The following is a 14,462-nucleotide window of genomic DNA, read 5'->3' as shown; positions in this document are numbered from 1 at the left end:
CTACAGTCCTGTGTCTTTAGTTACAAGGGTATGGAAGTGTCGATGGGTCCTTTGGTAATCGCACAGTTCTGGATCGGTTCCCGCCGTGTGGAGCCATTTTTACACAGAAGTCAGTGTATTCACACAGCACAGATTGTTGTGTTTTCCTGTGTATCAATTTCTGTGTAAACCTGCATCCCATTGTACAGTTTTATCGATGTATGAATTTCTGTGTAAAGCTGCGTGGCCTTGTAGAGTTTGGTTCAGGCTCTGTGGGTGTTGAGAGAGTGCGATGGATGTTTGGCTTTCTCTCCAGACGTGTATCTGTACAGGCACCACCGTGTGACCCGTCAGACATTTAACTGTGTGAACAGAAAGGGATCTTTGTATCTTTCCATATGGTCAGCAGAGATGGAACAATCTGCAGGAAGCTCGTAACAGAATGTTGGGGTTTTAGGAGTTCTCCTTGGGGTTTTTTTCTGTTAAAGGAGTTTTCCCCATAGATGTTGCCACAGGGACAAATTACTGGATGCTTAAGAAAAACAAAAGACCTGGCCATAGGGGTGGGGTGCATCTTGCTACTCTTTTTTTCACCTGGGTGTGTGGGCAGTCAGTCCCCAATGTTTTGGATGACGGAGAGAGAGGCTGCTCCTTCAGCTGCCTTCCTTCTACCGGAGAGACCCCGGGATTCCCAAGCCTGCCTTCCCTGCCCCGCTGGGAGCCAGGCCGTGGCCGCCCTGCCCCTGCCATTGCTTCGAGCCTTCGCTACTCTCTAGCCCCGCTCGCCCTGCCTGCCCAGACCTCCACAGGTTCCCACCACAGCTCCAGAATTTTGATACATCTTGTCTGCCACCCGGGATTTGTGCTCATCCCTGCCGCTCCAGCCTGCTGGTCCTGAGGGTCCGGCCGGACACCGGGATCGGCTGCCCAGGGGTTTGTGAAGCTCCTTTGTTCCATCCCTTCCCGGGATCCCAGGGCACCGGTGCCGCGTGCTCCCCGAGCTCGCTCCGGAGCGCCCCCTGCAGCCGCGGGGAAACCATCGCACCTGCCCTGCTCACCGGGAGCCGCCAGCGCCCCTGCCGGCTGCGAGCGGAACTGCACCCGAGGGGAAAGGGCCTGACAGCCGAGAAGGCTGGCACTGGGTTTGGGATTGTTTGCTGTTACTGCCATAGTTATTGCTGTTTGTTTGACTGGTTATACACATAAAGATATATATTAGTAAAGAACAGTTATTCCTATTTCCCATATCTTTGCCTGAAAGCTCCTTAATTTCCAAATTATAATAATTCAGAGGGAAGGGGGTTGCAATTTTTTTTCTTCCATTTCAGGAGAGACTCCTGCCTTCCTTGGCAGACACCTGTCTTTCAAACCAAGACACTGGGAGCAACTGGGACCACAGTGGGGGCAAGTACAATCATACAGGGAGTGACTGGGTTCATACTGGAAGTGACTGGAGCCACACTGGACTCTTACTGAGAGTGAAATGAACCATACTGGGTGTGACTGGGAGCCACTGGGACCATGCTGCAGGCAACTGGGATCTTATTGGGAGCAACTGGGACCATACTGAAAACACAGTGGGAGTGACTCTAAGCGACTGGGATGATGCTGGGAGTGATCATGCCGGGATCATACTGGGGGTGACTGGGAACCACCGCTGAGGCGGCGGCGGCGGAGCTCAGAGGCGGCCCCAGCGCAGGTGGGAGCCGCGCTCGGTTCTGGTGGGGCTCGGGGCTGGCTGCGGGCGGAGGGGGCGGCAGGGGGCTGTGGCAGGTTCGTTGTGCCGTGTGGGCGCCGTGTTCGCCCTGGCATGAGGGTGCTGCGGGAGCGGCTGCCCGCGGTCGCCTTCCCGCTGATGCCTCGGCAGGAGCCAGTGCCGGAGCAGTGCTGGCTCGTCCTGGTTGCTGTGCCAGGACTGTTTCTTGGAAGGTTCAGACTTCCCAATCCACCCTCCAATATGCACACACCCGTTTTGTTTGTTTTAGTAAAACAAAACAATATTAATAACTCCATTGAGTCTTTGTTCTTCTTCTCTAAGTTCAGGAATTTAACACGGCCTTGGCTGAGCAGCAGTTCATGGCAATCAGTACCATTTTCTGGAAGTGATAGTTTCTTTCATTCCTTCCTACCTACAGCTCCCTGGCCCTATCTAACGCAGATTCACGGGCTTTGTTTGTTTAAGTCACATTCACCTTATTCCTTTCCCCCCTCTCACTGCCGGAGCCCCTCCCCTGCTTGCGCTCGCAGGTGCCACCGAATGCGTGTCCCGGGATCGCATCTCCCTGCCTGCAGCCTCCAGCGCCCGCCCTGTCCCGGGCTGGGTCTGGGCTGGCGGCAGCGAGCCCGACAGAAACCAACGCCCGCGGGGCCACCTGCGCCGGGGCTCAGAGCCATGCAAGGGACGCTTTGGTTTGCAGGGGCGGAAGGGCCTGGGCCCCTCCCCTGCCCCGTTTGACTTGGTTTAGGATTCAATGTTTTGGCCGATGTGAGAGGGGAAAAAGGCGTGGTTTTTCTCAGCACTGGGCAGGTTTTTGTCCCTCGCATTTGGGCCTTCCCCGGGCCCCCTCTGGCCTCTGGCAGAACCAGTGGCATTTCCCACCCCATGCGGTTTGTAAACAAGAGTCGGCTGCAGTCGAGAAGGCTCCAGGCGCCTCCTTCCAGGCTGACTCTGCCGATGCTGAGGCTGTTCTGGGCTCTGCCGGGGCTCTGTTGGGGCTCAGCTCTGGGCAAGGCTGGGCCCGCTCTCCCCTCGCATTGCTCCGGGCAGCTGAGTCATAGGGGGACAAGGAAGGGACACATCAAGGGATTTGAGGTTTAACAGAGTTTTTATTCAAAAAACTGCCAGAACTACCAGGCTGTCCTAACCACCATAACTAACTAGCAGTGCTAACTACCATAACTATCCACTTGTTCTAACTACTGTAACGAAAAGCTGTCCCCAGGTGCTTCAGGTCCTCCGCTGCTCCCTCAATTGCTTTGCTGTGGTGATCAGAGGGCTCAGGCTGGAGAGAGGCTTGGCTGATGATAAAAATGGGTGCTGCCCAAAGGATGAAAAAGAAAGAAATGAACTGTTACTTTCCCAAGTCAAGTTCCTCACAGGCTCTGTTGCACCAGGACAAAGGGGAATGGTTTGAAACTCAGGAGAGGGAAGCAGGCTCAGATTAGATGTGAGGCAGAATTTTTTAATCAGAAGAGTGGGGAAACACGGGCAGAGGGTGCCCAGAGATGTGGGAGGTGCCTCCTCCCTGGAAACATCCAGGCTCAGGTCAGGCAGGGCTCTGAGCCACCTGATCTGCTTGAAGATGTCCCTGCTCCTTGCGGGGCACCTGGTCCAGATGACCTGCAAAGGACCCTGCCAAGCCAAACCAGGCGAGGATTCTGCTGGCTTTGCATGTGCAAAGCAGCGAGACCGGAGACTATTGGAGGGGGGCCCCACGAGAAAACCCCTCCCTCGCGCTGCTCTTTCCCCTGCAGCCGCTTCGCATCCACCTGCAGCAGCTCCTGGGCAGACCAGCGCTGCTCCTCGTCCGGCTCCAGGCTGCACTCCAGGAAGTCCCGCAGCAGAGCCGACAGGCGCCTGGGCTCCTGCAGCTGCGGGGTCCCGTTCTGCCGGATCAGACAGCGAGCCTGCGCGAAAAGCAAACACTTCTGAAAAAGCTCTGCCAGCTTCCTTCACACCCACGAGTGCTCACAGCGACCCCAGTTTCTCAGCCCCAGTCTCTGGGGACAGTTTCCTCCCTGGCAGAGATGCTGCTCAGAGCTCATTTTTCTATGCCAACCAAAAAAGCCAAACACTGCTGCAGCCACAGCCATTCCAACATCCAGATGATCTTGCCTTGAGAGCCAATGTCATTGGCTGACTTTGTTAGTTGGAACCTCCATCAGAAATAGCCCATTTTGCTTCTCCAAATACGGACACCAGCTTTACAGGCCATTTGCAAGAGTCTGCTTGTGTTATTTCCAAGGATTCTTACATCAAAGGCATCCCTGCAGTGCCACTGACACTCAAGTAAATGCATTCATGATGTTCCATCCCAGAAACTGCCAGGCAAGAAACCTGAGGTTTGGGTTGCTGAAAGCTCAGGCTTGGTGACATGGAGAAAGTAGCTTGGGCTAGGAAAGAAATATGTTAGACTATGGGGATGTTAAACAATCATCTTCATGTTTTAGACAAGTTCCCCAGTGAGAAGAGTCAGGGGGAGTTCATCTCACAGAACCTCTTTCAGAAACTCCTTCAGAAAATTTGTTGGCTTTGGGTGTGGGTTTTGGGGTTGGTCTGGGGTTTTCTGCAAGAGAAGATTAGAGCTGATGCTCTGGCTTCATGTTTTCAGGTCATCCTCACAGACAGAAGAGCTGCAACACCTTAAAACCTACAGCAAATTCTGGAGACTGCAGAATATTGGTCTGTGCTCAGGCTCCAATCCTCTGGGAATTCCCTTCCCGAAGGGCAGAGCCCTCCGGCTGCTCCTCCCAGGGCGGGGTCCCTCTGTGCTCACAGGCCTCTGCAAACTCTGGGAAATTTGCCTCTTACCATGGCCGCCGTGTGCTCGAAGTAAGGAGGTTCTCCTTCCACCATCTCGATGGTCACAATGCCCAAGGACCAGATGTCCACCTTGGGGCCATAAGGAGAACTGGTCACAACCTCTGGGGCCATCCAGTGAGCAGTGCCCACCATGGAGCTGCGCTGCTCCTGCTCAGGGCTCAGCTGAGCGCAGAGGCCAAAATCAGCTGAGGACAGAAACAAACACTGTCAAAGGCAGCTGGAATGAGGAAACCAAGCACAAAGATTGCCCACACTCAGTCTGAGAATGCAGTGCTGAATCCAGCTGGAAGAGTCCTCAGGGCTGTAGCCAAGGCAAGATGGAAGTGGACCCTTAAAGGAACCCTCAGCTTTCATGCAGTGGCTTTTAGTGATTCCCTTGAAGCTTCAGATTCCAACTCCCGCCCCTCTGCAAGGGCCATACCCAGAGCAAAGCCACTGCTGACACCCTGCTCCTCTCCTGAGCTCTCTGCATGGGGCAGCCGCTCTCAGCTGCCAGCAGGGGCCGGGCACCGCCACCAGCAGCACTTGTGGGGCTCTGGCCGTCACTGGGAAGCAGCCCCACACCCGCAGCCCGGGAGCGCCGTGCCTGACCACGAACACCCACCCAGCTTGACAGAGCCGTCCGTTGCCAGAAGGATGTTGGAGCTCTTCAGATCTCTGTGGATCACCCAGTTCGAGTGGAGGAAATCCAGGCCCTGCAGACACTGAGAAAGAACAAGAAACACGAGGGTGGAGATCGATGGCTGGAATACACAATCACACAAGAAAGGACAGTTTAGAATTCTGCCAGCAGCAGCTTTGCTGTGACAGGCCAGGAGTGCAGTGCAGACAAGCTCCAGGCAAATGGTTCAAGGCAAAGCTGAGAACAGCAAATCAAATCAAAAAAGACAGAGAGTCCCACAACAGCAGGAAAGAGCAGAGTGGAAGTGCAGTGACACTGGCACGCCGTTCACTTCAGAGGCTCTTTCTTCTCCAGCTCATAAAAACAACACAGAAACAAAGCTCTGAGCATGGAGCCACTCCTGTTCTCAGGCCCTGCTTGGAAGGAGCATTGTGTCCAAGCCATGGGAAGCACGAGCAGGATCCCTCACCTCCCGACTGACAGCTGCCATCTCTCCTTCAGCCATGCGTGTCTGTCTGACAACGTCCTGCAAAGTTCCTCCATCCATGTATTCCATCACCAGCCAGAGATCTTCATCAACAAGGAAGCTGGAAGAGGCAAACAATGGCATGGAGATGAACGTGCACTGCTCAATTCCCCGATGGAAAAGCCTCGAGTGGAGTTTTGTTTCCAGGTCACTTGTAAATGAGGACAGAATCCAATGCAGAGACATTCCTGCCAGGCTGCACAGTCCTTGGGATCTGCACAGTCTAAAGGAGAAGGAGACGCCTGTGGGAAAGGAGAGGCCTTAGATGGCAAGCAAGTGAAAAATGCAGTTTAGCAACAGCCCAGATCAATGTGGAACCACAACACTTGCCCCCAGCTGGTTCAGCATCTGAACTCAGCAGTTCCACCATTCCCTCCAGAACAAGGCAACACAACTTCCAGAGTCATCCAGGGCAGGAGGCCGTGCGGCACTTAGGACAAAAGTGGTCAAGTGTTTGGAAAACCTTGCAGAAAGTCCCTTCAGAAACAGGCAAGGCCATTGCAAAATGGGCACCTGAGGCGTTTCTGGAAACAAGAACCTGGTCTTCCTGGCATCTGCAGCAATGGAAAAGAGTTGGGAAGGAGAAGCCAAGGGAAATAATTTCTGACAGGGTTTATCAGCTCTTGTTGTAAGACCCAGGAAATGGGGTCAGCTTGAAGTGAAAACCAAACCAAAGCAACAAAAGCACACGGAGGGAGTGAACTGACAGGCTGTTGTTTTGGGAAGCTACGGCCGGGTGAGGCTTTTTCAAAACAGGCTACAGACTGCGGATGCCAGGAGAGATTAAGGCAGGGCCTGTGCACGGGATAAGAGCTGAAGCACTCACCTGTCCAAAGAGCTGACAATGTTGGGGTTCTTCTTGTCCTTCAGGACCAGGATCTCATTCACAGCTCGTTCCCCGTTCTGCCCTCTGAGACTCATTTTCTTTATGGCCACCTGAAAGGACATTTGGGCCCTTGAACTGGAGGAGTCTGGGGCAGGAGGCCGCAGCAAACACAGAGCGAGTCTTTGTGGAGCGACGGAGCCGGGCTGTGCCAAACTGCCTTGGGATGGGACACCCGGGCTCAGCAAGTGACATTCCCACAGCCCATTTCTCTGCTTGCTGCGGGGCTGCTTACAGGACACAGGACCAGAGACATTTGGCCTTGGAAGCTCTGCAGAAATGGTCCCTCAGCTCTCAGCCTCAAAGCTCTCACAACATTCTCTGCACCTGCAGTCTTCTCAAACAGCCCTAGTTTACCACCACTCTCATTATCATTCAAACACATTTTGCAAGCAGCAAGTAATTCTGGTTCTGCGACAACAGAGCAAAACAGCCGGGAACCCTTTAGCAATCCTGTGGGATTTGGTCATGATTTCAAATGCAACTGCTCTCTTTGGGATTGCACAACAGAGCAAACACGCACAAACGTTGCTCAGATGATCCCTGTCACAGGCTGTCACTCACACCAGACCCAAACACAGCTGCAGGGTTTAGGGGAGAGCTTTGCTCTGCACATCCATCTTCTCATTCCTCTCCCTCTCTCTGGGAACAGCTGCAGTAGGACTAAAACCCCAAACTGATGCCAAGCAGGATCGCTCCTTAATTAGGTCTTGAGGTATCCTTTGAAGATGAAGCACAGGATGGAAAAACTGCTAAACGGTGTTCCTGTCCGAGGCTGGGATGAAGATAAATTAGGCCTCAGCCTCCACCAGCTGATGCACTGATGTTTTCAGATATGAAGACCAAGCCAGCGTGCCCTGCTCTGACAGACACCGCTGCCCTCCTTGCATTCCTTTGGGCACTTCAGAAGGCTCAAGTCTGTCCCAGCCGTGCTCTGCAGGCTGACACTGCTGTGCCTTCAGAGGAACAGCCTGTGCAGGAAAGCTCTGCTGGCCCCCCAAAGCTGCAGCCACAGCTCCCAGCAGAGGGGAAAGCCCTCGAGAGCTGCCCAATGCGCTGGGCGTGGTGACACTGACCTCTCCTCCAGTGGCCCTGTCGAGTCCTTTATAAATGGTTCCGAAAGCCCTGGAGACAGAACAGCAGAGAAGAAAGAAGCAGCGCTTTAGGCCCTGGGAGTGAAAGCCAGCCCAGACAGGAGATCTCTGCTGCCTGCAGCCTTTACAAAACACCTGGGTGCATCGACCCTTCAAACAGCAGCGCAGCAGCCACCAGCCCTGTGCCACGCAAGGTGTGCGAGAGGAAACTGAGGCCCAACACGAAGGAAAAGGGCTGGAGCAAATCCCAAATGTCCACGCTGAATTACTTTAGTCCAAAACCTAGGGTGGGAGCGGGTGTCTAAAGAACTGGAAAAGAATGTATTTCATCCTTTTCCATCTCCTGCCTATGAGCTGCAGGATCCACAAGGGCCCTGCCATCAGGCAGCTGATGCATTTTCCCCTCGAGTGCAGCAGCTCTGTGCCTGTTACTGAATGTACGGGGTTTACTACCTGTGCTGAAAAGAGCGCTTATTAGTTCATCTCTGGTTTCTGTTTCTAAACCGTTATGTAGATAATCCTGACCGGTGGATATTTTTGGAAACAAAATACTTGAAAGGAATCTTCTTGGAACTGTTTTCTGACAGTCACCAGATGGTGAGCTGCTCTTTCAGGCAATCAAATTCCAGGGACAGAAGATCTTCCAGGTCCTGCTCCTTGCTGCAGGCAGGACACTGCCAGCCTCAGGGGCTTTTGACGGTGCCTTCTGACCACAGTTACCAATTCTGATCAGCACTGAGAGACAGCAGCATCGTGCCCCAGCGTCTGAAGCTGTTTGCAGCTTGCCTGGCTTCTCACTTGATCTTGCACCAGCAAATACCTGGCCCCTGCTTGTGCAGAAGTAACTGCCGTGCACTTACCCTTGGCCGATCTGCTCCAGTTCCAGGTATTTCTCGGCAGGCTCCCCCACGCTCACGGTGCTCCCTGAAAGAAACCACATGGAAGACGCTCCCTCCCACACGGAGACCCCGCCTTGCAGCAGGGCCAAAATGCAGCCCCACTCCCTGGGGCCGGGAGCCCCTTGGTCTCAGCTGGGCAAGGACAATAAATGACTCTGTGACATTCAGCTGCAGAGCAAGCCTGGGTGCAGCTGATGCTGAGACACACACGCAGCACCCTGCTCTGGCACACAGCAGCAGAGCGGACGTACTCAGCTGCATCAGGCACCACTCCTCTCTGCCCTCTGGCTGCAGGGCTGTGCTGCTGTCAGAATGTTCAGCCCAGGATCCCGCAGCACAGGGAGCTTCAGTGTCCTCTTCCCAAGCAGAGGGAGGTTCCCCATCCTCTTCCCAAAATGCAACGGGTTCCTGGTCTTCTTTCCAAGCCACAGGATGTTTGCCATCCTCTTCCCATGCCGGGAGAATTGCAGCCTCCTCTTCCCAAATCACAGGATGTCCTCTGTCCTCGTCCCATGCTGGGAGATGTCCGTCGTCCTTGTCCCATGCTGCTGGAGCCTCGCTGTCCTCGTCCCACACCGGGTGATGTCCACCATCCTCGCCCCACACCACAGGAGCCTCACTGTTGTATTCCCAACCCGTGGGATGTTTGCCCTCATCTCCCGGGACAGAGGGAGGTTCACCATCATCCCCCAGAATGGGGGGAAGTTCACTGCTGTCTTCCTCCTCTTTGGCCTCCTCTTTGGAAGCAGAGGGAGCCAGAGGAGGAGCTGATGCTGCTTTTGTGCCCTGTGGACAGATGGTAGCGTGAGGGATGGGAAGTTCTATCTCAGTTATCGCCTTATTTATCCTCAGCTACACATCCAGCTGCACTAAGCAGAAATGGGATTCGGAGCTGTTCAGACTAGGAATGGGCTAAAGTCGACATTGCCACTTATTGCTGGGCATTCCATATTCCACCGTGGCTAAAGCCAGCAAGCAATCTTCTGCCTGCAAAACCAGACCTGCAGCTCTTCAAAAGCTCTTCAGCAGAGAAGGAGAAAAGTGCCAGGGATCCCTTTGCTGCTGCTGCTGCTGCTGCTGCAAAGACACTGGCAGGAACTTTCCTTCAGCCTCCCAGGCTGGCGCTCGACTGCCACACGCCAAGCTCACAACTCTCTGCACAGTTCCGACCACCAAAGGTTCCTTTCCCACTCACCGAAGGAGGAGCTGCTCGGGATCCACGCGTGAGGTGCCCTGCAACGGGACAGGGAACACGAACCAGATGCTGTTAGGAAAAACCTGCCCGTGGTGGGAACTCCCACGGAGCAAGGCAACCCCGAGAGAGCATTTTGCTTCCACAACATCCCTCCAGGAGCCACAGTCCCTTCGCACAGCAAGCAAGAGAACAGCACAGAATCCTGGGCTGTGTCAGCTCTTGGCTGGAGCAGCCACCGGAGGGAGTTGCAGGCTCCGCTGGCACAGACTCTGCGCTTGAGGGAACAGAACCCCCCCGGCTCCATTGCAAATGCTGTGCATGCCCCGCTGGCTGCAGACACCCCCTTTTTCAGCTGCAGCTGCTGGCAGGAGCTCTCCCAAACCAACGGTGTCTTAATGGCAATTTGGTTACAAAGGCAGCTCAGTTCCAGTGGGAGAACAGAAAGCACCCAGCAAGCCCGAAGGCACCGATGCTGCACCCAGGGAAAACCTCGACTTACGTGCCAAGTGGGCTAAAAAATAGCCCGAATAAGCCACAGAGTACAGAGTGCAAACTGCAGCAACCGCTTGCTGGATCATTTTGGCCGTGCTGCACACGTCGCAGACTGTACCCCTGCAAGCACAGAAGGACACCCGTCAGGGGCTGGGCTGGCTGCTGAGAATGCCTCGGGCAGGAGGATCCTCCGGCAAGCAGCGGGTGCCCAGAGCCGCTCTGGACACTGAGGGCTCCGTGCCCCACAGCAACGGGAACACGGCGAGGACGCGGCAGCGTTCCCGTGACATCACAGCAGCAGCTCACGCAAGGACCGCCTGGAAGGTTCTCCTCTGTCACAAAGGAGCACAAAGGATCCTCCCGGGGCACAGCCTGTTGCTCAAAGGATCCAAGAGGAACCCAGAAAATGCAGCACACAAGGACAGCCCATAGCCAAGCCTGAACACTGAGGAGGAACGAGGACAGGACCAAAACAAAGGAATCACGACCTTTAGTCACTGATGCTGCTGACTAAAACCAGCAAGGATTGTTCCTTCTGGGATCTCTGTTCTAGTTCTAAAAACAAGCAAAGTTCTCCACTCTAAATGTACAGAAAGCAGGAACTGGGGAGGAGGCGGGATAAGGAAGGAGGAGAACAGCAGGAGGTGGAGGAGAGAGGAAAAGGAGGAAAAGGAGGAGCAGGAGCAGGAACAGGAATAGAAGGAGAAGCAGGAGGTTCCAGTGCCCGCTGTGTCCGCAGCACTCCCGGCCCCGGGAGCGTCCCCCCACGGCATCCTGCAGGTGGCTGGGGAGGGGGAGCTCGTCCCAAATCTATTAGGGGGTCCCTGAGAGGGTTTTTTTATTGGGGAGTGTTTGGAGCTGGCAGATTCCAGAACCGAGCCCCAAATATCTTTTAGTGTCCTGGGAGGATTTTTTTCTGTGTGTATGTTTGGATCTTTCAGGACGCTAAAGCTGAGCCCCTTGGGGGGAATCATCTCCCCTTACATCAGCCAATACACACAGAGGAGAGGCCCTTCCGCTGCCCTGAGTGTGGGAAGGGTTTCAACCACAGCTCAACACCAACGGAGGCACCGCTAAGGGAAGCCCTGCGAGTGCCCCGAGTGCGGGAAGAGCTTCGTGCGCTGCTCCAGCTCCATCCCCCGTGGGAGGATCGGCGTTGGATGATCCCCAGTGACCCCCGTGGGGCAGAGCCCTGGTGACCCCCGTTCCGGGTGATCCCCACTGGGTGGGGGGAAGATGTTGGAGAGATTTCTTTGCCTTCTCCTTGTGCTGCTGTGATGTGGTTGGTAATAAATTCCCTCCCTGGGCTCAGGCTGGGTCTGTTGTGCCCGTGCCGGTGCTCGGGGCGGGATCTCTCCCGGTCCTTCTCTCAGCTGCTGGGCTTTTCCTTGTATTTCCTGTCCCTGTGCAGTAGCAGAGGGCAGGGACAGAGCGGTTTTGGTGTCTCCCGGCATCCAGGCAGGGCCAGCCCAGCCCCGGGGGTTGTGAGGGGTTTTTCAGGACACTCTCGCTGGAGGAGGGTGTCCCCTCTTGCTGCAGCCCCAGCCCTCAGGCAGTGCTCAGCCAAGCAGAGAACGCCCTCAGCTGGGGCCTCGTTTTTGGGCACACCTGAGCCCCTGGACATCTCCATCCCCATTTTGGGGTGCAGCTGAGCTCCTGGATACCTGGGATCCCAGTTTTGGGGCTCTATTTGGCTTGCACAGCCTGGTTTTGGTAGTGGCGTTGGTTCACAGGTGGCTTCTGAGAGAAGGATCTGGAAGCTTCCTCCATGTCTGGCAGAGCCAATCCCTGGTGGCTCCAAAGATGGAGGTGCGGGATGCAGAGATGCCCCCACAGCCCCTGGGAAGGAGGGAGGGGTGGGCGGAGGGTGTTTTTAAGAGTCTTCTTTTCCTTCTCATTCTCCTGCTCTTATTTTTTCAGTGTCATCAATTTAATTAATATCTCTAATTAGAGCCTGTTGTGCCCGTGCTGGTGTTTGCTGAGGGATCTCTCCCGGTCCTTATCCCCACCCAGGAACCCTCGGTTCCATTTTCTCTCCCCTGTGCAGCTGCGGGGGGCAGGGACAGAGTGGCTTTGGTGGGTGCCTGGCACCGGGCCAGCGTCACCCCAGGCCATGGGCACCCCTGAGATCCCGCATCCCTGGGGACACATTTCTGGGCACAACTGAGCTCCCACCTGCCCTGCACCTCGAGGCTCCCCCTCCCAAAAAACCCCACCGCAGGGCTGCAGCGTCCCTAAACCCCCTCAGCCAATCAAAATCATGGCCAGAGCTGGCCATGGGGCAAGTGGTGGCAGCTGGAGCCGTACTGGTGGCACTGGTGGTGCTGGGAGCCCTCCTGGCTGCGGGCGCGGAGCTCTTGGGTGAGCGGGGGGGGCGGGATGCGATGGGAAAGGGGGGGAGAAGGGGAAAAAGGGGTGATGGGACCCCTAAAATGAGTGAGAGGGGGAGGGGACCCTCAAAGGAAGAGCAGGAGGGGGCCGAAGAGTGGGGGAGAAACGGGTGGGAGGGGGTGGGAAAGTGGGGAAAAGTGGAGGATGGGACCCTAAAAGTGAGCGGGAGTGGGCTGGGGATTGGGGGAAAAGGGGTGGAAAGGGTGAAAAGGGGGGAATGGGACTCCCAAAACTCCTCTGGGGAGCAGCTGGAAATGGCGGGGGAGGGGATGTGAAATAGGGAGAAGGGTGGAAAAGAGGAAGTGGGAGCACAGGCAGGAGGGTCCCATGGCGGCCGTGGGGCACAGGGGGTGCGGAGCGCGGATCCGGGGAGGCTCCCGGAGCTCTGGGCGTGCTGGGGGCTGCAGGGGGGCCACCCCCTGACCTGTGTCCCGCACACACAGGGGTGTTCCAGGGGATGATGAATCCGAGTGTCACTTCATTAAGGGCACCGAGCGGGTGAGGTTGGTGCAGAGGAGCATCTGACACCGGGAGCAGCAACTGCACTCGACGGCGATGTGGGGCTGTTTGTGGGGGACACCCCGTGTGGAGAGAAACAGGCGCAGTGCTGGAACAGCCATCCAGCAAGACTGGGGTACAAAGGGGCTCTGGCGGACAGGCTCTGCCGGCACAACCGCGACATCGTTGCCCCGCTGCTCGCGGAGCGCAGAGGTGCAGAACGTCGGGCAGAGCGAGTCCCCTCGGGCCCTGCCCTGCGGATGAGCCTGGAGCCCCTCAGCCCGCCTGGTGCCCATCCCCGGGGCCTCTTGTCCTTCCAGGTTCCCCTGAGCTCTCCCAGTCTCTCCCAGTCCATCCCAGTGTCTCCCAGTGCCCCCGCGCGTGTCCATCCCAGCCCTGCGTGGCCCTGACGCCCCTCAGCCAATCAGAGCGCGCCTCTCTGATGACTCATCAGTTGCCAGGCAGACCCGCAGCGCCGACTGCCCCGTGCTGGACTCGGCCTCCCAGTGCCGCGCGCTCCATTCCCAGTCGCTCCCAGCGCCCTCCCAGTGCCTCCCCAGTGCTCTCAATCCACTCCCCTCTCACGAGGGCAGCTCACTTCTCTCAGAACACTCCAACCCGAAGCTGTCTATGCTTCTAGGCCGATCTCTTGTCCTGTTTTTCGGTGTTGGGCATTCCATCAAGAGCCACCCTTCTTTTTAGCCTTGGCAAAGGGGCTGGGAGAGGGTTTGGGGGGATCCTCGGAAGGCAGGGAGCAACTGGGATGGGGTTTGTGGAGTCCTGGAGGAGATGAGAGTGGGTTTGGCATGTGCTGGAAGGTTTAACGGCGTTCTGGACAGATTGGGGATGAAAAAAATAGGGGTTTGGGGGGTCCTGATGGCTCTCTGGGGGGTTTTTTCAGAGGTCCTGACCCCTGCGGACCCCCCAGAGATGCCAGCGGACACTGCCCGGAGCAAGATTCTGATGGGGATCGGGGACTTCGTGTTGGGCTTCATCTTCCTGGCGCTGGGGCTCGGCTTTCACTTGCTCGAGAAGGTGACGGGGGGTCCCGGGGATCGCATCCCCCCTCCCCCAGAGCGTGTGTGCCCCCCCCCGGCCCCCCAGCCCGGTGTCACCCCCTTTGCTCTGCCCACAGAGCTCCTGAGCCGCCGGCGGCCGCAGCCCCTCCCCGTGGCCTCGGACCCGGCCGGGACCCCCCGCTCCATCCCCGCGCTGATTTTGGAGGGGTCGTGTCCCCCCCATGCCCCACTGTCACTCTGCCCCCGCCCTGCTGCTCCCAGTGTTCCCAGGAAGGCTTCCCTTACTCATTTTACAGGAAAGATCCTTCAGGGCGTTCTGGC

General features: G+C 56.4%; 1 protein-coding gene across 1 annotated transcript; it reads right to left on the bottom strand.

Annotated features, from left to right (window-relative positions):
• Window positions 1–2,852: 2,852 nt before the first annotated feature.
• LOC309583829 (serine/threonine-protein kinase PAK 3-like) lies at window positions 2,853–11,006 on the bottom strand (the record flags this gene model as incomplete). Its single annotated transcript, XM_082299656.1, has 10 exons — window positions 2,853–3,606; window positions 4,511–4,707; window positions 5,127–5,226; window positions 5,614–5,731; window positions 6,497–6,606; window positions 7,630–7,678; window positions 8,508–8,571; window positions 8,798–9,367; window positions 10,241–10,353; window positions 11,002–11,006. 10 exons carry the CDS (start codon window positions 11,004–11,006, stop codon window positions 3,241–3,243), a joined length of 1,692 nt encoding a protein of 563 aa, XP_082155782.1. The 3' UTR covers window positions 2,853–3,240.
• Between the last annotated feature and the right edge of the window lie 3,456 nt (window positions 11,007–14,462).

Source organism: Coloeus monedula (genome assembly GCF_965178545.1).
Source record: "Coloeus monedula genome assembly, chromosome: 33".
Taxonomy (NCBI): domain Eukaryota; kingdom Metazoa; phylum Chordata; class Aves; order Passeriformes; family Corvidae; genus Coloeus; species Coloeus monedula.
This window is presented reverse-complemented; position numbering and strand designations above follow the sequence as displayed.